At 41.7% G+C, this 23,443-nt stretch overlaps 1 protein-coding gene and 1 long non-coding RNA gene across 3 annotated transcripts in view; one reads left to right on the top strand and one right to left on the bottom strand.

The window, feature by feature from the left end:
• The window catches only part of COMTD1 (catechol-O-methyltransferase domain containing 1), a 7,263-nt gene extending 6,001 nt beyond the window's left edge, over positions 1 to 1,262 (bottom strand). Inside the window, exon 1 of the mRNA XM_054205993.1 lies at positions 1,116 to 1,262. Coding sequence (XP_054061968.1) covers positions 1,116 to 1,197 — 82 coding nt within the window. The 5' untranslated portion in view covers positions 1,198 to 1,262. The remainder of the gene's footprint in view (positions 1 to 1,115) is intronic.
• The window catches only part of LOC128911315 (uncharacterized), a 25,438-nt gene extending 1,995 nt beyond the window's left edge, over positions 1 to 23,443 (top strand). The window contains exons 3-4 of one of the 2 annotated variants that reach the window (XR_008467053.1): positions 531 to 581; positions 23,389 to 23,443. This is a non-coding gene — a long non-coding RNA (uncharacterized LOC128911315). Of the gene's footprint in view, positions 1 to 530; positions 582 to 2,228; positions 2,306 to 23,388 lie in introns of those variants that run through there. The other variant, XR_008467052.1, reaches the window with a different exon arrangement.

Here is a 23,443-nt window from a genome sequence, read left to right as displayed (position 1 = left end):
GGGAAAGGCTTGCCTACTGTGTTGTTCAGTGGCCTATGTGAAGGTTACAAGCTGCCACAGTTTTACAAAGCAAGTAACCCCATCAAAACTCAAACGGCAAGCGTAAGGAGAGAAGCATGAATGAGGCTCACTCTTTTCGTCATTTGGGGACCTTGTTTTGCAGATGGATAGAGGCTGCTGGTCTTTAGAACCCTCAGCCAATGCATCTTCTCAAGCCTTGTGTTCTCCTAAGGACAGTGTCCTGCTCTCTAGCCATGGTAAATCTGGCAATGCTCAATGGCTTGTTTAGCATGAAACCAGTGTGCAAAAAAAATAGGTGCTGAAAGCTGAAGTTTAAAGACTATTGCTTGTCAAATACAGAACTGATCTCAGCTTTGATGCCCTGTGCTTCTTTTACCAAATCGGGCAAATATTTTAAAGAAATAAAAAAAAAAAATTCAGTTCCACATCTCCTGATAGTTGTTCGCTATTAAAGAACACTTTTATTTGAGGTTTTTATTTTATTTTCTGTTAATGGCTCTGTTTTACAGACAATCGCACTGAGGCGTAGAGTATTTCAGCAACTTGCCTGAAGTCAAAGGGTAAGTAAGCCAGCAGCTGCGTTACAAACCCACCTTCCCCTGCCTCATCGTGGGCTCGTAGGTCCTCTGACCCCGGGGAATAGCAGAGAAACTGTCACCAGAAAAGAAAACTGTGACCAGGACGCCAACCACCGCGTTTTCTGGCTGGCCAAAGAAATGCAGGCAGGGGCAGGGCTAACAGGGTGCCCAGGGCTGGGAGGGTGCCCTCGCCTTTGCTGGGACCTTGGCCCCGGCTACACGCTGCAGTAGCTGGATTACAGGGAGCGGCTTGGCCTCTAATAGCATCAATGTATTTACCGCCGCAGCTCAGCGAAATCCCGGCCGGCGGGGCAGCCCCGCTCAGGGGAGCGGCGAGGGGGCTGCTCCCCCAACGGCCGCCCGGCCCCGCCAGCAACCAGGGGCTCCAGTCTGCCCTCAGAAGGGGGAGGGTCCTCTCCGGGCGCCGCTGTCCCCGTCCCAGCCCCTGGGGGGACAAGGGGAGGGTGCAGCGCCCAGCCCCCGTGAGCGTGTGCGTGGGGGGCGGGCGCCGCTTACCTGCGAGCATCCCCGTGGCAAAGGCGACCCCCAGCATCGCCGTCCCGACGGCCACTTCTTTGGGCACGCTGAAAAGGGGCATTTCGGAGCCGGGAGGGGCGCGGTGCGGCGCGGCGGCTGACGGCGGCGCGGCCCGGGCTGGTCACACGGGGGCGCGGGGCGGGACGGCGAGGCGGAGACGCCGGCATGTGGTGGCGGCGCGGTGAGCCTCGGGACGGCCCCGGGCCGCTCCTCCTCCCGGAGGGGCGGAGCGGTGCGCGGGTGTCCGCGGCTGCCAGCACCGCGTGTCCTCTTGGAGCTGGCGCTGTGGTTGATTTTGGTGGCTTTGGGCTTGGCGGGCGGAGGAGATGCGCGCCTTCCTCTCGCTTCCTCTCGAGGGATACACTCTGTCACTTTTCACTGTAAAGTGACAAAAGCAGCACTTGGGGTTCGTGCTGCCGCCTCCTCAGAGGCGGGTTCTGGTAGGCCTTCGGTTATAGTCTTTGTTTTAAAACACACGCGGATGTTGTGTGAACTGGTAACGAGCTCTGACTGTGGAGCTCTTAAGAGCCTTCATGAGAGACTTGAGCCTCCAATTAGCCCTAGAAATGAGCTTTCTCCTTCCCTAGCATCTTGTGTTTTGCAGCTGAGATACGAGCATGTTCCTTATCGAAAAGCACATGAGATTGTGGGACTTCAGTCCTATGCCCAAAAGAACTGTAAGCCTCCAGGTGAAAAGGATCAAGGAAGATCCTCCATGAGAGGGGGAATGGGGCCTGCTTTTCTCTGCTGCTGTTTCAGCCCTCTTCTGTAGTACCTTCTAGGCAAGGTGCAGCAATGCCTTTGCTGCTGTTTGGCAACCTGGTTGTTTAGGGATCTCTTCTGTGGCCTGGCTTGTCACTGAGGGAATTGATATATAAACCAACAGTGACTGTGCCATCTCTTCTTAGAAATCAGGCTAAAAAACTTTTTCCATGCTTTTGTTTCATTACGTAGATATATGCTGAAAGGATCCTGCATTGCTTTTTGGAGATGGGCTGGTGGCTTGGTTTTCATTCTGTGAAGTGTTGGTAATATCTGGATTTTGCAAAAGCCAAGCAATATGTGAAGATCTATCATTTTGTTGCTCTACAGATGATGAAATTAGCAACACTGCATACAGACCAGGAATAAGCAGGCATGAAGTGGGTGGAAACTTGGCCTCAACAGCTGTAGAATGAAAGCAGGTAAAAATTCCCTTTTGGCACATAGTTAATCTCTAGAAAGCCAGATGAATCCTGTGCCTGTAGGTTAGGATGGTAACTTTTCAACCATGTTCCTATGCTAGCAAAACTGTCTAGTGTCAATGCAGTTAGGAGAAAAAGATTCTTTTGTAAGTACATCTTAAGTGCAGGATTAAGTATAACACCAGGGCATTTATGGGAAATGGGTTTGCCTATCACTGCATTTTTAGCATGTGCTAGACCTTATTTACAAAGACTTGAGCTCAGAGCTCTTGTATTTCTTTTGCAGCAGCTAATCATGTCAAGCACTAAGGAGTCTGCTCTGCTTTCTGACTTACAGAACAAAGCAAGACATCTGATCTGTCTCAGGAGATAAAATATCTTTTGGTTCACGTTTAAAATTTATTTGATTTTGAAAGCTGTGAGGGTTGTTGATTTCTTGGTGGTTTTTTTTTTCCATTCAGCATCTCATCACTTTCTCTGTATATGTTTTGCTTTTGTAAATTAAAGCATTTCATCCTGTCTTTCAGAAGATGAGTTATCAGGAAGTCTGGAATGTGTCAGTTTTAGGCCAAACAGAACTATAGGAGACAACAAACTCTTCTAGCGGCCATAAATCAGATTTGTGACTGTGCAGCTCCATCTAGTGATTATTTTCTACAACTGCAGCAGGAGGGAGAGAGTAACTGTGGGATATGCTGTCTTTTTAACAAAACACTCCAAATTTGTCATCTTCCAATGAACACTCTCAATTTGTAATCTTACAGTGTTGTGTTGGCCTCTCAACTCGACGAGCTGTCTCACTTGAAGCTCTCTGGAAACTTCAAGTTTCTGAAATCTCCAAGAGAATTTGTGAACAGAATTGCTACCGTACTTAAACATGTCTCTGAAACTCCCTCCAAGTTCTTATGCAGGAATAGCTTACCTGTGGTGTCAGTGTCAGAAGGTGTTTTACTATGTTGGACAATGTATTGTTTCCTTAGGTAATGAAGCTGATTTACAGATATCTTAAGTCGAGATAAAACACTTTCTTAGAGTGGCAAAAGAGTTAAAGTTTTCCAACTAAATAGAAAGGAGCCAGCTGCTTTTCTTTGAGCCATTGCAGTTTTCATTTTACATAGCTCTGTGATATATTACTGAACAGAAAACATTGATTAATCAGATTAATTAGATACATGCTTGCAGTATGCTGAGGTTACTTGAGTATTTAAACATTTTGGTAGATTTCTGTGTGCTTCTTGTGCTGAGTAAGGTGAAGGCTATGTAGAGATAAAAACCACGTGGGAAGTGGGCTTGGATACAAACCCCACTGCTCCTTTGTCTGTAAGGTCAATCCAGTTGCACGGTTTTCACAGGACACCAGGATTGTTCCCAGTGTTGTAGTCAGTAGGCATATTTGCTGTGCATGAAAGTGCCTTCTCCCTGGAACTGCGTTCCTGAAAGGGTAGAAGGGTTTTGGCGGCATCTTCAGACTGCAGCCAGAACATGATCGTTTTTGTGAAACAAGAAGTAGGACAGACAGGATTCATACTGGCTAGTCAGTGGCTGACCTCAGGGTGTGCGAATCCTCACTTTATTCATATTGATAATCCACAGCTTTACAGTCACTGTGTAATTGATATCTGCAATAGTCTGTTCTTCTACTGAAACCTTCCTTCCAGGAGTGGTTTTGTATGTGGGAATGGTGCACACTGCCCACCTTGGTGTCATCTAGCTGTGTGGACTTATCATAGAAATGGGACTGGCAAAGCTTAAGCCTACTGATAAGGCTGTCATCTCACTTCTGGGTGTCTGCCTTTCATCTGCAGCTATTTTTAGGCAGCCCAGTAGTGCCTAGTAACTGAGGCACCAGTGTAAAATGCTAAACGACTTGCCATGAATCTAATAAGCTGTTCACTTCCACTATCCTCATATTTAAATTTTTTTATTTGATGTTTTTGGTTTTGTTTTTCTTCCCCTCTTCACTCTTCCATGTGTCAGATACCTGTACTCTACCATGTGTTCGGGCAGGCTGTGCCTTCCAGGACATTTGTGGTGTTCTTGTGGACTGCTTCAAGGTGTTGGTGAAGAGCAACATATAACCATATTGATTGTCTTACTGCTGCACTATAAAGAAGTAAAAACTGTGGGTGACTCAGCCACTATCCAGTGTGGACAGCCAGGGGTTGTCCACACTGTGATTGAAAGCCTACCTGCAACATATGCACTAAACCATAGTTGCTGCTGACATTGGTTTTACTAGACCTATTGTCGACACGCATACTGAACCTTACCGGCTGCTAGAATGGTTTAACTAGACCAGGGTGGGTATAGATGACTCTCTTGAAAATCACGTTAACCCTGTGGTGGAACATCATTGTATACTACAGATACCTTGAAGGAAGAGTGAATAGGCATGTTTGAACAGCACAACTCACTGGAAATAACCCCTGTATATTTGTTGAAGCTGTATTGGCCTATGACATTGGAAAGAATTCAGTAGAATTGCATGTTGTGTCTGATTCATTCAGGCTACAATGTTGCTGGTGTGGCTTCAGGCATAATTTAAATGGTGCTTACTTCAAATCTTGGTTACCCCACACATTGTTCTTCTTGAGAATTGTATGGATCTGTGTGCTTGGCAGTAGCCTAATTGTCAAGCTTCTCAGGAAATATCAGAGCAGATAAGTTTTAAGAAGAATTCAGGAGGACGGAAAATGAGATTTGGAGCTGTTTACAAGGAGTTTACCTCAAATATGAGTGCTGAATGAGCAAAAGCCCAAATACAATGAGGAACCAAAGAAGAATACATTCATGCATTCACATGGTCTGACTAATTGCTGAAAATGCTGATTGAGATGACATTCTGGATGGATGAGACTTGGATGAGATTAGAGCTAGAGAAAGAAGTTACAGTAATCAAGGTGATAAGAACTTGGACAAAAGTTTTTAGTTGTGAAGATGTACATACAGAAATAATCTTGTAAATACGTCAAAATCTTTCTGACTGTTTTTGTGTGGTTGAATGTGAGGACCTGGAGAGAAATTAGAGTTGAAGAGTTATGTGTTGAGTGATAGGCAAAATGTTCATTTTTATCTATATTGATGGAGGAGAAAGGTTGGAGAGCTGAAGCTGACCTGATTTTAGCTGTCTCAGAGACGTGTTCGAAACAGATTGAGGTTTTAATCCGGCTGCACGGAGATAGGAATGAAGAGGCAGATCTGCAGGTTGCCTGCGTTGATGTGGTGGATGAATGCATGTATAGATGGGGCCAGTTACCCAGAAAAAACAGGAGGCTGTGAATTCCCGTACATTTTAAGCTACTCAAGTATAAACAAACTCATAAGCATTCTGTTGTATTATTTATTTGTTTGTTTGTTTCTTTTAAAGGGTTTTAATAATATCTGGTTAAAACTGAAACAGAACTTATTTACTATATTTATGTGTTCATTCATCTGTCTATCTCAGGCATTGTAGACAAAACGTGTATATATTTTATCATTTTACACTCCACAGTGTATATGGCTTTGCAAGGACTGATGGTGTCCTATTTTAGAGGACTGTATATGGAATTATTATTTTTTTATTCACAATTGAGATTTCCTTTTTCTTCCAGTTGGTTTTCCTATTGTATTTCTCTGTTCCATCCCTGTTATCTCTCTAGCATAGTGTACACTTAACATTTCATTTTACAGTTCTGTAATGGAGTGTTTGCCATTTACTGGCATAACCTCCTTGACCTTAGAAATACTCATTCCACATGTATCTGTTGCAGCAATTTTTTTTCTGTGAATGTTCATATGTCTTCTCAACTGAATATCTTGGAATTGTAAGAATGGGACTATCTTTTTTTAAAATCTGTGATAAATGGAATTTCTCTCCAAAATTTTCTTCTGATAGTTGAATTCAGTAATTTGAAATAAGACTAATAGTTTCCCAAATACTCATCATTGCTTCTAAAATCATCTGGATTTTTTATCAGACAAACTGTAAGTATGAACGGTTCCTTTAATATGATTCATTGTCCAACTGGAGGGTAATCACTAAAATGGAACGCAGACATGAACAATGACTTTAAGTTGGTTCGGTTACTTTCATCCTGCTCAGCTACTTCTATCGCATTTAGTCTTCTGTGGGAGCTTTTAAAGTATGTCTTTCGATAACAGCTTGTAAAGGCTGTGGTACCTTCACATCTATTTCAAGGCTAAGGTATCAACATTTCAAATGCTGCTGCTAAGAAAGGTGGTGATTCATGAGCCCATAAGCCTTAAGCCATTAAACTTGCAAACAGCAAATGGTTTAGAAACGGTTTTCAGCTAGAAGCATTTTGACATATTGGTAAATATTTTCAGGCCTTACTGGCTTACAGGCCAACATTTTGAATATATATGACTACTTTTTGCCATCTCATTACAAGACTAGGTTCAACTTTGGACATGCAGGTATCGTGAGGAGAGATAGCCCCTGCCAAGCAGCATAATTCCCAGTGCAAAGTAAGTTAATGGCTTCTATGAAAATATCCCACAAGTATCAAGGACTGTAAAACTCAAATTGAGCTTGACTGGGGAAGACCCAGTGAAATAGCTCATTCAGTGGCTCAGCTTGACAGATCCAATGATAGAAGCAGTTTTCCTGACAAAGAGAGTTTGTTATTGAAGGATGTGGTTTGAAGGCATGTTGAATTTCTCCAAACAGGTGACAGACTGTTCTGAATGATCTCCTTCCAGGTTGTGGCCCAGCCTCACACTTGAAACAACTGGATGGACCGTAGTGCTTGCTACTGAGGAATTAAGCTTGGTATTAATTTGCTCCTGCAAATGCACTCCATGTGATGGAAATAGGCACAACTTGAGTGGAGCATTCTGCTTTACTTACGAAGCCTACTGTAAGTCTTAAGAAGCTGCTCCACTTAAGCCTTAAACTGTATAGTGCACAAACAAAATGTGAGAAATTTTGCTCCTTATCACTCTGATACATGTAATAAAATGAAAGAAGCAGTGAAAAAACCAACAATAGCCATGACACCTCATTAACCAGCCTCTCCCACACCGTTACCTTTTGTCTCTTTTTTTTTTTTTTTTGACATCTGAAGAAATCTGCATCAAAGGCCAGCAGACTGGAATTGTTTCATACCAGATGTGTGAATAGATGCCAAAAATGAAGGCTAGTTTTGGAAGCCCAGTGGTTTTTCCCTTCCCTTAAGGGCATTTGTCCTAGGGTTTCCAATGCAGAAAAGCAATAGGAGCAGCGTGACAGCAGGAGAGGTGCAGGACTGGGGTGTTCTTAGATAGTCTGCCCCAAGCATGTTAAATAACAATGATCATCTCACTAGATCTGTTTCCTAGAGAGCTTTAGTTCAGATTGCCATTTCACGTGAAAACCATGCCAGGCTATTCCTAGTAGAGTGTTGGTCAGTTGGGAAGAATAAAGAAGAGACTATTAGTCAAATGTGGCTTGCTAACATGATGCAGATGTGAAGAAGATGGTACTGGATTTAGCAGGTAAAATACATCTGCTGGAAAGAGAGCCCAATTAGCATCATCACCTGAAACTCCACGTGTGGTGCATTACCCCCTTCAGGCTGAAAAGGCACAGACTGGGGGATGGTTCAGATGCCCCCAGGAAGCAGAGGAGGGTGAGAGATGCAGAGAGCAATGTCTGGCATCACAAAGGGCAGGTTGCTTGTAGGAGGAAACAGAGGGAAGGTAGCAAATAATTTTTTAATGGTGTGCAATGCTCCCTCTATTTCCCCACTTATTTTTTTACTAATTGAAGACGTACTCTTGGTATTTGCCATGAACTGAACTCACTTTTTTCTCTTTACCCATATTCTTAAGATGATTGTTACAATTTTATATAAATCTGCTTTTTAGTGTTACTGGTTTTTATTTCTTTGCTGTTGTATTTCTTTGTGTTTAAATGTTAACAAAGGCTATATAGACTTCTTAGCCTGTTCTGGCTTCATTTTGTTATGTATATGTATTTTAAATAACCTTAGCTCCTTTTAATATAAAAAAAAAATGGAACATTTTGTTAAATTTAGTAAGAATTTTTTTAAAGAGCCCCCTACAGGTGAACTTTGAATTTTACAGTGTTAGTCATACCTTTGGTAAGAATAAGGCTTTCTTAGTATAGTATTTTAAAGTTACACTTTTTACTGCTTCCTTTTAGTGTTTTGAAGAGCAGAAAATCCTTCTGCTTTAGTATACTTGAATTATATTTTCACTTTTTAATTGAACTTTCTATCCATTTTGTTTTTAAGTCCCTTTCTTTCCATTCCTTTATAGCCTGGGCTTGACTTCATAAGAATCTCTAACTGAACCATAAACTACCTTTATAAATATCATTTTTCCTTGAAAGCTATATCTTACTGCAATGACCAAAGTTTTGTCATGTGTTAGATTAAGATGTCTGCCCAAAATCAATAATGCTGAGGTAACAACATTGGTTTCTGCTAGGCTCTCAATTACTTTCTCAGTTGTTTGTCATAGGAAGAATATATGATCAGTTGTTTCCCCTGCAGGCTATAAAACCAGCCTGTTCTCCTTTGATCACTTCTGCATACTTCACTTTTACTCTCCTAAGCGTAACACAGATTTTTAGAGCCTTGGACCTGTGAAGTAGCAAAATGATTCTTCTGTAGTCCATTCCAAGGGATAATAGCCTCCCTGTATAAAGCATCATAAATATCCCTGGACAACAGTTGGCTCTTTCGGGTTACATTGCGCAATCACTATGGAATCCGTTCCTGAATTTGCCATGCTCTTTGAAGAAATGTCTGGGAAAAATTTACTTCGCAGTCTTTCCTTTGCACCTTGTATTCCCTGTTGTACTTCTCTTCTTTTGCAGGTAGTCCCTTATTCTTTTTACTTGCTTGGGTAACAAGTACAGCTGTAGAACTGCTAGTCTCTTAGTATTTTTTTTTTTCCTTTTCTCCCCCTCCCCCCTATACCTTTGTGTTTTTTAAGATGGTTTCTGGTGCCATTTTGTTCTTGAAGTTGCTGCATTTTGCCACAGAGTGGAAACGCAATCACGCTGTGCTCTTTCCAGGGAGCTTTACTTTTGTTCTCTCTTGATCTCCTTTATCTGAAATAAATTACACTGTACCTGCATGATGTCAGTAAAGACTCTGCTAGGCAAAGGAATACTTGAAATAGTATAGTCTCTTGTGAAAATGTGAGCAGCTGTAATGGGGCAATTGAGTCAGCAGCTGCTTGTTATTGTAAATGTTCTTCCCTCAAAAAAAGGCAAGCATGTTTCTGAATGAGGCTTCACAGGTAACAGGTAACTTCAAGAAAGAAAACTGAAGTTTTGGTCCCATAATATCACTGAGGAGAAGCTGCCCTTATTTGCCTCTGGATATTCATGTGTCCTGTGTTATAAGGACAGAAGGTAACGATGCATAACAGTGAACACTATTTTGATTTGAAATCTCAAAACATACCCTCCTCCCCCTCAAAAAAAAAGAAGTTAGAAATTAGTCACCTTCAGTTTTCCATCCAGGGAGTGTATGTGAGAGGCTAGTCAGACTTGGTGGCATGAACATTTGGATTTCAAGGACATGCAGAATACTTAACATCGCTGTACCCTGGCAAAGCCCTGCTGACATATTTCACAGTAGAGAGCAGTTCTGCAGTTAGAGAGCTGTTATGTTTCCTAACAGGGTGTTTGTAGCGTGTTGTAAACGGTAACTGTTGTAACTGAATCCTAGGCTGTAGTCCTTAAAACCCAGAGCACTGCCCAACTGGCAGAAACCTTAATGCAGTTTGCCTTTGTCTTCTGTCTAATTCATGTAGGCAACAGTGGAAAATGCCAGAGTGCTTGGGACCTAGGCCAGGAGGAGGATAGGTATGCAGCTGGTCATCTGTCTCGCTGCTTTTGAGAACATAGGTAATTACTGTGTGCCATACAACTTCTTGATGAAATGCCTTTTGGAGAATCAAATCTGTTTGTCTGGTTCCAAGGCAGAGACAGTTTCTCTGACCAAATGGGGTTTAGTAACTCTTCCAGCCTGGCTGCAGCGTCTTTCATGGACTGTTTAGCTTCTTTGTGTTTATGCGCCCACAGAGGAGTTGTATATCTAAAATAAGCCATGGAATGTGGAGTTGGTGTTTATTGTGCAATCAGTTCAGACTTAAAAAGGGCAAGTGGCATAACAGGCTGAGTGCCGTATGTCCCATATAAGGATGGTCATCCATATAAGGATGACCGCTCCTTCCCAGTTCTGTACCTTTTCCATGGTTTTCTGTATTGGCACATCCTTAGAAGTCGTAGTAGGTCTTCTGGTGCTAAAATAAACTTGCAGACCCAAGTATTCACTATGCTTGAAACCCTAGCTCTAGCCTGTTGGATCAGACCTATTTCCTGTCTTAAAGCACAAAGGTGACAACTGGTCTGTTCTTAATGGACAGATGAAATAAAGTAAGAAAAAAAAGAGCAGTAATTTAGATGCTTTGAAAGAAGTTTTACCTTTTCCTCTGAGGCCGTGCGTGTAAGGTGAAGGAGAAAGCTACAAGGCTCTGAAGTGTGCTGGTGTTGGAGAACCGCTCTCGCCACCAAGCAGTCTGATGGAGTGTGGGAATGCACGAGTACCTGGGGATTCTCTGGAGCCTTGGGAGCTTTTGCTTCTCTCAGAGGATGCCAAGAGCTTCTGTTAGGCATTAATACATATAAAACATTTGACTCAACATGTGTTGGATGTTCCTGAGTCCCTGGCAAAGACCACTGCATGCTGGTGTTGCAGGATGATGCCATATGTTGTTCTGTTTTGTTCTCTGAAGTACATCGAATTCAAGAAAAGCTATTCCTTTCCAGTGTTTGGTACTACTACGCCAAGTCATTCTTCACTTCTTTCCTCGGGGTAACATGTTTTTAGAGCCTTGAACTCATGAGGCAGCAAAATGATTCTTTGAGAATCCTTTCTAAGGAACAGTAGTTACTCTGAGTGAAGTATTGTAAATACTCCCAGCACAAACCAGAACCTGAGCAATACAAATGGTAATGGTAGGAAGACTGAAGTGAAAAATCCTGCTTGCTCTTACTACTTTCTGCCATTTGAAAAGAATTTAATTATCTGTTAAGTCAATGTGCAGCATCAGCGTTGTACAGTTCTTCCTAAATGTTTGTAAAGGCAAAATGTTAATTTTCATCGTTAGTTGGTTATGACTGTCTGCGTGTGATCTTTTGGCTATAGGGGCTGCTTCTCCCTCCCTCACCTCCCCATCGCCCCCTTCCTTCTGAGACTGTGAAAGCCATTTAGACTATGGAGCTTAGTTCCCTTTTTGTCTGTTCTAATGTAATACAGTGGGTGATTGGGGAGGGGGAGGAATCCTGGACCTTATACAAAATGCCCATAAATGAATCGTTCATAGATACTCTCTTGGGCAAAGAAAAGGGTGTTGGTTTTTCAAGCTTGTACTGTGAGAACAGATATTGAAGCACTGAACTGTGTTTGATCCTCAGATCAAAGTCAATCAGAAGAGGACCTGAAAATGAGGACTGGAGACTTGAGTTCACTGGAAATGCAAGGAAATTCATGTGTGTGGGACAGCAAAGGGATATCCTTGTCTTGGGCTCTGAGTTGAGCCCAAAGACTGTGCAACTGTGACAAGTGAATTGTGTTGGGAAATTAATGTGGGACTTCTTAATGCTATTTGCAGGTGGACTTCTGGTATCAGCTAAGAAGTTATTAATTTTGTATCTTTGCTCCAACTACCATTTGTCTCTGAAGAAGTGCTCTATAAACCTGAATTTAAGGGGGTTCAACTTATTGTCTTTAGGCACCTGCATAGAAGTACTTTGTTTAGACTCTTGTTTGTGATTGGTGGAGAGAAACAGGTATTTCTCAGGGTGCAGCTCGTATCAAAGTAGATGTCCAAAAATCTCGGAAGATGAGTGAATCATGTTCTGTAAATGCCTGTTTCTCTCTGACTCTATATTACTAGGTCAGATGTAGGTGTCAGGGTTGTAAATATCTCATATTGCATGGAGTGAATGACTGGAGCATTTTTGAATTTTGGAAGCTTGGAGAAAGAATAGGCATTAGTTACTGAAGGATCATTATAAGAGACTGAGTCTCAGGAATTGGGGTGTTTTTTGAGTTGCCCTACTTCTGCATAGAGACAGCAGGTTAGAGGAACTACCGGCAGAAGAGATGGAAGGCTATGAATCTTCAGCTGTTATGGGAGGAAGACATGCCTTTCTCTGCAATCAGTGTAAAACCTCATCTTTTAGCTCTTGCTTGCTCTGCATGTGTTGAGTTACGTGCATGTGTAGCTACAACATGTTATCACCTTGCATCTTCTCTAGGCTGGAAAGGGAAATGGAATACAGTAAGACTATTGTTAATTTACTTCAGGAGTACTTGGGAAGTCTCATAGATATTTATATGAAAGTAAATGAATGAATGTGGTAGCAATATAGTCATTGAGAAACCTAGTTCGTCATTGAGGCAACTGGTTCCTAGTGTCTACTGGCATTTTGAGCCTGGAGGTGTTTGTGGTGTTTTTGTAGATAGAAGTGTGTTCTGTGTATATAGATGTTCCCATCTGATCTCTATTACTGTACTGCAGTCTTGCTAAGGTGAAATTCTGCCAGCACCATTTAGTGTTGGTCAATTGAATGTACCAGGATGACAGTTGGTGGGTTGGGGTTTTTTTTGGTGTTTTTAAAAAGGGAGTTGTGACTTAGTGGAACATATTGTTAAAGTTCATATTATTTTGATTAAATAGAACAGGTTAAAACATTGGGCATTCCTCTTAACGTTTTTTAATATCTCTCTTACTGTCTGACTTTAAGAATAGGAGGCTGGTGCCTGTGACTTCCTCTAAATGGGGAAGGAGAAATATTCCCTGACAAGGCTATGGATTACTGTATTAAGTTAGAAATCTGCCTGGGTTAACTGTTCTAATGAGCTTATTAATAGCACATACAATTTACGTATATTTTATTAAATAAATATGCTGTTAAGAATGGCTCTGTAAATAAGACCCACTTTTAATAACTTCAGTGTCCCAGTGGCTTTAAATGCAGTTCCTGATTTAAAATTACAATGGCTGATTAAATAAGTAAATTTTAAAAGGCTTATCACTGGTAGATTTATCCAGTCAGCTTGCTTAAAATTATATCTAATGCAGAAGCTCTTTCTAGCAGGCAGATGTAAAAATTTTAAATTTGTTAAGGCCCAAACTGAGTATCTTTGGCTTGGCAGTTTTTGATGGAGTTTCTAGAAGGTGGTGAGCATACCAAGAAGCAAGTGTCCTTTCCTCTTTCAGGATGGCAACTCAGTGAAACATTTCCTCTGTACATCTGCTCACATCCCTGCTTTCTCTGTTTTGCGTGGAATCTGTGTAATAGCTGCTGCAATTAACCCTCTCTTTTTACTGTTGTACAGTATGGTTGGATTGGGCAGGTATTTTACTATTGTGTTAAGCAGCAAGATCACTTTTTTGTCATATCTTTATTAAGAGTAATTTCATTTAAGGGTAGAACTGTTACATACAGGTTTCTCCATTGCTTGTTTGCACCCTATTTCTCCCCAGCACTGATTCAAGTAAAGGAATGAAGTAAAAATCCTTCCTTCCTGCTGTCTCCTTTGGGATTCGTGGTCACAGTACTTTTCCTCCATGTTGCATGGCCAGGTGGAGCAACTTCCCTCCCCCGTATTTAAAAGACTAATTTAAAGAATGTTCTTCCTGGTTTGGGATACCCCATTACACAGTTTAGTGCCTCAACAAGCAGCGAGCAAGCGGGTATTTGTGAGAGTAATTTGAGAGATTTCATATGGGCTCACACTTCTGTGGTGTCTCAGTCCTGTGTGTTTGGTGTTCGCACGTACTGGTCAGCCTCCTCTTAATCCTGTCAGCACAAACCCTCCTTGCTGCTGTTGATAACCATCTCTTTTTTTGTTGTTCATCTGAATGTCCTTAGCTCCCTAGATTTTCCTTATGCAAGAGATAAATATTAAAGGGATTATATTTTCTTGACAAATTTATGGTGGAAAAACATGATGTGGGAATAGTGCCAAAAAGCAGAACTTTCAGAAAATCAGTTACTTTTGCTGACCTCTTTTATTTCCTTCTCTGGAGCTGTTTTTGCTGTCCTTGAGGAGGTCAGAGAAGGGAAAGGATGCCCATTTCACATCTGCTGCACTGACAAGCAACCAAATGTACCTTTTGGCTAGTGACTGGCATTTTGGCAGCACAAAGCTTCCAACTCCCACCCTTCTACATTCAGATGGGATGAATAGCAGAGCTGTGCTATATTGCTTGTTGGCATACGGGTTAAGTACATGGGCTGCATATGAGTCTATTCATCTGAAGTTATCCTTTCAGATCACTGCCCAGTTTTCTAGCATAATCTTCTTGGAAAAGGGCTTGGCACGTGCATCTCCTTTTCTCTTGGCATATGGGTGGGCTTTGTTGGTTGTTCCCCCCCAGTAATTTCCTGGTGTGTAGTAGTAATCCTAAGCAGCAGCACTGGTATCTGAAAATGAATGGGCATGTTGCAATCTGGAGGAAATGTCATGCCCTTTTTGTGTGGATTCTGAGTGATACAAGCTGTGGAGGGGTGTGTGTAGTCGGCATGCTATAAATTAAACGTTGTCTCTGCTGCAGGCAGGGATAAGAAGAGGGATACTCCTACACTTTCTCTCTCTTGTCCTCTTTAGGTATCTGAGAATGGAATAAGCCAGTCATAAAAAGCAGACCCAGGTCAGGGTAGATAAGTACCTTCACCTGTTGTAAAACTCAGAGCAGCATTTAAATCCTTGCCTCCCCTAACACTCCTCTAGAGAATCACCCTATCACTTGTAATTGCTTGCTTGAAAGTGCACTAGAAAAGCTGAACTTCCCTGGGTTAGGATGGTTTTATGCTATATTTCTGCCCTCTTCTGGACCAAAAAAAGCCTCAAACCCAAATTCATGGTTTCATTCTTTGTGATGTGTTGATTGTAGGCAGCTAAGCTCTGTGAAAAACAGGAGGGGAGTAGAGACAGTCAATGAAAACACCTGTTAATGTAATAGTTTTTCTCTTATCTACTCCTCTGTATTTGGTTCATCCCCCTTGTTGCATCTTGTTTTAAATTAGGACCACTTCTGGGAGCAGTAGCTGTTTCTTATTATGCATGTGTGCTGCATTTGGCATCACGGAGTACTCCTCTGGTTGGAGACATTAGTTACCACAATAGTACAAACACAGATATGCTTGGAGGGTGTGGCAAGGCAAATGCATCCTTCAAAGCGGAGAGGTAGTTAGTGCTAATGGAGTAGCCAAAAAGCTTATAACTTCCCTCAGTTCTTCCTTTGTGTCCACCTTGGATCATCCATGAGTGGAAATTAAGCTCCATCAGGACGAAAACAAACCCACCAAAAAAACCACTGCAACCTGGGGCTTGAGATCTTGTGTAGAGTTTTCTGCTGAAGGCTTAGAAGAAGTGAGGTTCAGAAGAGGGACAACAGCTGCTGGATTGCCTGGTCCGGATATGTGCTGCTTGTCCCCGTGTCCATATCTTTACTTATACTGTACCATTCTGTACAAATAATGGAGCTAGTTCTGGGCCTGGGAGCAGCTTATAAGCATTAGCATGAAAGTCTGAATTATGATTTTGACAACTGCAGTTTCAAGGCTTGCCCATTGGATTTCCTTCTTAAGGGGCTCCTTTTGAGCTGCTGGAGCTCTTGCACTTGAATTGTCCCTTATTCCGTGATCTGGTGCTGATCAGTGTCAGAGAACAGGAGGTAAAAATCCCAGTTTTGCTTTTGTGACCTTAGTTATGACATGTGGTCACTGAATTAATGGGTTGGAGGAACAGAACTACTAATTCTCTTGTCTGACTCCTGTGTTGGGACTTTACCCTTAGCCAGAGTTGTAGTGTGTGTACCATACCTGTACCAGTGCTGATCAAGGCCTTCTGTAATACAAGAAACAGCAGAGACTACAGAGTTTCAGTCTTCTCTTCTTTCCCTAACTTCCTTTTTTACCAATGGCTAAATCAGCTGTGGCAGCTGTTGCTTTGGCTTCAGGCTTTTCCATTTCATACTGAAGGCTGAGGCACATGTGGTGAAGTTGCTCATCGGGTGGGTGGGTGAGAGGACAGGGCAATTTCTCAGTAAATGGTGATGTGCATGTGGTACTGACAGCTTTGATGTGTTTCCCTGTGGGGTACAGTGCTGCCATGGAGGATGAAAGCCTGGTTTCTTTTGGCATTTGGCTGAGAGCAGTGCAGCTCAAGGGTATGCAAAAGAACAAGTGGAAAGAGCATAGAGGCATTCTCCATGGACTATTGTCTTGTTCCTAAAGCAGCTGGATTGTGAAGGCAGTATGTAAATGTAATAGCCTGCATATTTCATATTGGTGGGGACTGTAAAAAGGTGCCCTTGGTACAGAGCAAGGATCCAGTCTGACAGAGTATTCACAGGACCTAGTGACTGCATGTAACAGTCTTGTCTCCTGTCATGGCAGTCTGGAGACTCCCTGTAACTCCCCTCCAAAAGCAGCACTCAGGCTGTGACTGATAAGATCTTGAGGATGTTCGGGTGAGCGCTTGGATGCAGAAGCCTTGGGTGCTGTAGGAGGTGAGGTGATGATTTAGTAGGTTACTGGGGGGTTTTTGTGTTTGGTTTTTTTTTTGTGTTGTTTGTTTTTTGAACTAGAGGGGTTCCAGGTGCCTTGGCATTGCGCTGTGACTCACAGTAAGTTTCTAAGGCAAGGACCTAAGTCAGATGTGGCTGTTAACAAGTGGTATTACTTCTCATCACTGTGTGCAGCTGGGGTTATCTCCAGTACTTGACTGTTTTCCGGCTATAGACTGTTTCCTTAAGTTTACCTGTCTTCGCAGTTTCCTTTGGACTAGCTGCACTGCAGAGTTAAATTTTTACTGTTAAATCTCTTCAGTGTTTTGCTCCAGAGGAGGCTGTGTTCCAGTGGTGAAGAAAGTAGTTCTTGTGCTTGTCTTGTCTGTCAGTTCAAAGCTGTGGAGGGCTTTGCCTGAAGTATGTCATGAAGGTCCATGATAGGCATACTGTCTCCCTCAACAGAGGTGCTAACTCTACAGTGTGAATTATTTTTACTGCCTGCCCACACAGCCAGGCTGGGCAGGTAATGTATGATGACACTGTTTTCGTCAGTTCCTTTTTTTTGTGTGCTGTCAACTTCCTCTATCTGAAGCATCAGTTACGATCTCTGATTGTATTAGCACCCCTGGATCAATTTGCTGCCCTCCCACATCTGCTCTGGGACTATATACTAAGCTGTGATACCTGTGGCTGAAACACTGCTGCCTCCTTGGTGTTGTTTTTCCACATCCCTTCCAAGTTGACTGATAATCCTTTTTTTTCCATCATATCCCAGCTCTTTGCTTTTCATCAACTTATGATGATACCCTACCTAAAATCATGTGGTACTTCAGCAGCAAAGCCATTTCCTGGCTTTTTGGTAAGCGGAAGTGTTGATGCAATGTTGATGCTTTTGGAGATGGAAACAGCTTATATGAAGTTGTGGCTGCTTCAGCCTGGTCTCTGGTGTGTGTGTCTTTCTTTTATCGGTTCCATGATTCTACTTCCTTGAGTCTCAGACAAGGTGCAACCTAAAATATATAGAAAAAATTGACTCTACTTTGCACTGAATATCAGTGAAGGGTAGTGAAGTGAGAGTCCTGGGTATGCATTTTTTTTTCTGTGGGAAAGATTAGAAATGAAGCTGACAGATACATTTTACATAGTATGGATGTGGCAAGATGTGTCTGTTCTCAGGACAGCCAAGGTCTGTGTGTTTCAGCAGGTGAAAGAGCTGTTAGCCATAACCCAACAACTTGTTCTGAACAACTTGTTCTGAACCATCTGGCATCTCTTTTAATGTGGTCCTGCTTACTTCAAGGAATGTTGTGGTCCATAACCAGTATAATCAGTGCTTAAGGGAGGACCTGTAAGCTGAGTCTCAACAAGAGTTACACCACTGACTTTGGTCAGTGCTGAGTGCTTTGGAAGTCTCACCTAGGTAACTGCACTCTCCAAATGACTGGTGAAGCAGAGCTAATATTAGTCGCTGCAGACTAAACTACCACGTGTTTAATATTGATCTACGCGCACCTGCAGAACCAATAGCTCAAGCCTTTGCTGACAAAGCATTTTGGGGCAGGGAGAGGGAAGATGGATGCAACACAAAGGCTGTGTCTGATTTATAAGTGCTGATTTATCGAGTTACATGCATACTAGGAATTCATAAAGTGCAAAACACAATGGGTACATTACTGGAAGAGAAGCTAGCCTGAATATGGTGGGCGGGGGAAGTCTCCAGTATGTAGTGTTTTAAACGCTTACTGATTTATATATGCTTATATACATACATATGTTACCTGTTAGCCAAATGTTACTGATCTTTGTATGAGGAGTTGTGCTACAAGTCATTTGGCTTTAAACTTGAAAACCAAGCATTTGAGTTATTTTGAGTCACTACTTGTGAAATGTTGACAAATTGCAAATGCTGACCGACTTAAGCAAATACTAACACTTTGACAGAAATGTATAGTTCATTTAAGCTTCTAAGAGTGGCATATTGTCATCCTGTGGACCCTGCAGGAGATGTAGAGAGGCACCAGGTGTGGGCACAGGTAAAGATCTGAAGTATTCTACAATGATATTAAATAACATGAAGTAATAAGTGCCCTCAAAGATATTGTGGGGAATTTGTGGCAAAGATCAGAACATCTAGTTGTGCTTCCTTGGTTTACGTTCTAAAAAACTCCAACCTGTCAAAAAGAAAAAGTTTGTGCCAGTGTGACAGGTTTTGATTCTGTATCAGCCATTCTTAGCGAGTCTTGCAAGCCATAACAGAGATCTCATTTTTGGTGTCACATGAACGTAAGTCATTACTAGCATTTTGATTCCAGGATCTCTAATCCTTCTAGAGATTGGATAGCTAATTTGCATTTTCCTTACATATTAAATATAAAACTCAGAGAGGGATAAAGATTTCTGAAAGTGGAACAGGCTACAATAGTACGTCTTTCTCCCTGTGAAGCACTGGAATGATGGTACACCTCTTCTACTGTCCTCACATATATCCCAAGAAATTAAACTTGATAAAATTCCCTGTGCAAGGCAGTTGTTTTTAGGCAACTGTTGTTATCCCGACTTGAAGTAAAGATATTCAGGGAGCAGAAATGACTTAGCAACAAGCCAGGAAGTCTCCTGAAGCTTCCTCCAGCTTTGTTTGCAATGCAGTTATAACCTTTATCTTGTAGGAAACTAACAGATATGCTTATTGCACTGTGTGACAGGGTTTATAAACTGTAATGCAGCGTCAGTGTTCTAATATCTCAGTCTCCTTATCTGCTTAAAGCTTTCCGTAGATTTATGTTTCACTCATAACTTCAGTCAGGCCTTTCTCTTCTTTAAGGACCTTGGGTAAAAGGTGAATGAGCTAGTAAGAAGAAAGCGAATGTTCATTAAGTAAGAAAGCAATAGCCAAGCAAATCCCAGCTGTAGAAAGCATGCTTAACCCTTGCCAGAAATATTGCAATCTATAATTGAGAAGCAGCTAGTCTGCAGCCAAGCTGGCTCTGGAGGAAAGATGAAAGTGTTTGATCTCAGCTGTGTTACCACCTGTATCATGCCAGGGAAGTTAAATGCACTGAAAGAGCTCCGCCTACCATTGATTTTATTTCTGCAAATGAAGAAGGTGTTGATAAATGGCTGATGAAATGAGGTAGCAGTGGGTAAATGGGCACCCTACCATAATCCCTTTTTTCTGTCTGGAGCCACTAAGCCTGGCACCATTAAAAGAGATGCTGCTTTGCAGTAATGGCAATGCTATGAAAGCGAGTGGTGGGCTGGTTCCTGCCATTTGAGGTAATGTGATGAAAATTTGAGATATAATAAAATCATTTAGAAGCAGGAGAAAAATACAGCTTTAAGAGCTTCAGGACTTGCTATTACATTTCTTCTCTCCCCTATGCCAGTGTTCATTTCCAGGAGACCTCCTTAGACAAAATGGCTTAGGACAGGAAATATGGTTGTGGTGCACTGGCACAGTAAAGTGGGAGGAAGCCCTGTACATACAGACCACTGTGAAAAGATGATGCGTAGTGCCTCCAGCCTTCTGAAAGTAGCTTGAAAAAGCATCAAAACGCCAAAAGAGAGAGGTACAAAAGCAGGCTTCTTCATCTGTACCTGCTGTCACTGAACATAGAGACAATCTCCCAATGCATCATTTAAGCAAGCTTTTGTGTCCTGGTGTGCCAGTTATCTATTGCCTAGAGTCTTGGGAATGCACTGCACTGGGGATGTTCTCATTGAAGCTGCAGCACCTTGATTCAAAGAGTGATTAAGTGGGGCCTGCTTAATGGAGAACACGGCTTTATTGAAGATTGCTGCTCTTGAGTTGATTCCCTGAGGTCTTTTACTGCAAATACGGCATAGAGTTATCTGATCCATGAAAAAGGGTTGAACAGAAAACTGAAGAGATAGAAACCCAGCTAACCTAGCATGTGGAAGTTAAGATCTCAAAGTAATGAATGAGTGGCATTGAATTAAATTGAGTTAATCAGATTGGGCTATTCAATGGTATATTAAAATCTACAGGAATCAATAACTTCAGAACTGTTGTGTATCAGCTTAGATGATGTATGCCGACCGACTCGTTTCTATAATCTTTCATTGTCTAAGATGGTTGGCACCAGGATAAAAGGTAATAAACAGAATATTAAATGAGAGGAATAATATCTCTGAATCCTTAACTGTAAAGTGAGACGTACCTGGCAAAAACTCCATCGCGTCCCAGCTATGTGAGGTGGCCCAGCAGGGTCTCCATGGAAGATATCAAGCACAGATGGTTAAAGTGGCTTCTCTGGATTATTTGGGAGGACTGGGAAAAGTCTGTGAAGAGGCTGGTTAAAAACATCATGTCAAAGCAGCACTATGCCAGAAATGTAGTTTTTTTGATTAAATGTAGCTCTCCATTAAAAAATGCAATTGTGAAATACCATACCGTTCAGTGGAAAGCCCTGTGGGGAAGGTGGAGGAGGGGAGAATGAGGCCAAGATGACTCTCTAAAATGACTCTGAAAAGCAGTAAGAGTGTAATACTAAACAAGACCTTTCCTATAGCTCGTATCTTACATGATTATCAATTTTGCTAGCATCTGGATTATGTAGAGACCACTTTCTTTGTCATTCCAGGCATTTTAGTTTGCTATTTGTTGTGATTTGGGATGGACTGGACACTGAAGTGAACTGCAGGTATTAAGCATCCAGCTCTTCTGAATTTAATTCCTTTGGACCTTTCACAAATCCCAGACTAGGCCTTTAGTTGGCTTCTGCTCTTTACTCGCAAGCAGCTTTAAGATATTTGAGTTATTTTTGTGACATGTACCCAGAGAGGTTAAGTATAAAAGTTGGTAATTACTATTATTTTGCCTAAATAATTCCAAAGTGACTATGTTTAATTTTTACTGTAGTTTCAGTTCAGATCGAATTGGTTTGAATGGGGTGATGAATGATGCCTTGGCTACTACAGGCAACTTGCTGTGCACAATAGTGCTTTGTTTTACACATCTATCAAAGAAATAACTGGAGTGTTGGAAATGACACATGGATTTCTCTCTGGCTATAAAGGACCTGACTGGCTGTGTTATATTATAGTGATGGTTGCAGTATAACAACCTTGATAGATAAAACGGTAGCTAACCTTTGGGCTGGGACGTTTAGGTCACTGGTTTAAAATTGGAGACCATCCATATCGGCTTACACTTCCATCCTTGTCATCTAGCACTCAGCTTTTGTTGTTCTGTGTGCCCGAATTTCCACTTGCTACAGAAGTTGCATTGCCTATTTACTGTACAAATGGCATGGTATTTTCTCTGATTTGCCACCTTTGCTTTGTGCTTTTACTTGCACTCCTCTTCTCCTCTAAGAGTCCATATTTAACATTTTTAACTGCAGTGCAGATCAAATTCATCTCTGTGAAGATGAACATTTGAACTCAATGGTGAGTGAATGATTGACAAGGTGCAAGTATTTTTGTGTCAAGGCTGTGACATGTCATTTGTTGAAAAAGCTATTCATCTGAAAGCTGTGAGAGTGAAGAACATGCCAGATTCTCAAAAGGATGCTGCTTGATGTCTAGTGGCACCATTAGTGACATTTTGATGCTAATGAAGAAGGGAGCACTTTCTGCTCTGGAAATTATGCTTTTTAAGGTTAGAAGAGGATGCTTTATGAAGTCTGTGCTACACTGTTGCAATCTATGTAAACATCCAGTTTTGCTGTAGATAATGAAGTTACAGTTTGTGGATTGCTGTGGTCTATAGAGTGTTTGCTGATCGCATGGTGTTGAAAACTGCATGAAAGACAGCTGAAACAGTTTAAATGCCTCTTGCTAGTGCTTCACTGTGCAAGCAATTGCTCAAGGTGCCACAGGGATGTTAGAGATTTGTTAATGGGAGAAGGGGAAGATGTTGGGGAGGTTATGTCTCTATTAAATTGTGCTCTGCAATGTGAGGGAAGTCTTAAGAATTGAAGAGATAGCTTGACCTGAGCTAATTCCTGAGTGTGAAAATGTAAAATGTTTCCAATATTGGGTGCAACTGCTCAGCTCTCAGAAGCACTACTGTTAATTAGCAGCTTTTTCCCTATTTTGTGACAATATAAGCTACAAATGAGCAAGTCCTGTTTTAAGAGCATGTGTCAACATGAACTTACTCATCTAAAACTACAGCCTTCTTGATGCGTGGAGCATCTTTTGGATTTTACTTCTGAATGAATCAGCTAGGTCAATTGACATTTCACCACAATGTTGCTTTAGCGAATTGGTGGAAGTGGGAGATGAAAAATACTTAAAGCTATGTGATTTGTAGGGTTTTTTTCCTCTAAGTCTAATGTGGACTGAAGTTTTTTAATGGGTCTTTTGCCTAGGCGTTCTACATCTCCTCTTCACAACTGTGTTTCCTAATATTGCATAGGAATGACCACAGAAGTCCTAAGCAAATTCTGTTGAAGAAAATATAAAAACTGTGATGTCTTTTAAATCATTCTGCAAGGAGCAGTGTTGTTTCTTCACATGATAATCACAAGATTTGTTTAATTTTTTTTTTCCAGCACCTAACAGACTTTCTGAAAATGGAATTAATTTTGTTTGGCTGGAGAAGAGGTG

This window comes from Rissa tridactyla, chromosome 6 (assembly GCF_028500815.1).
Source record: "Rissa tridactyla isolate bRisTri1 chromosome 6, bRisTri1.patW.cur.20221130, whole genome shotgun sequence".
Taxonomy (NCBI): domain Eukaryota; kingdom Metazoa; phylum Chordata; class Aves; order Charadriiformes; family Laridae; genus Rissa; species Rissa tridactyla.
Note: the sequence above shows the minus strand (reverse complement) of the source record. Positions and strands in the feature narration are given on the sequence as shown.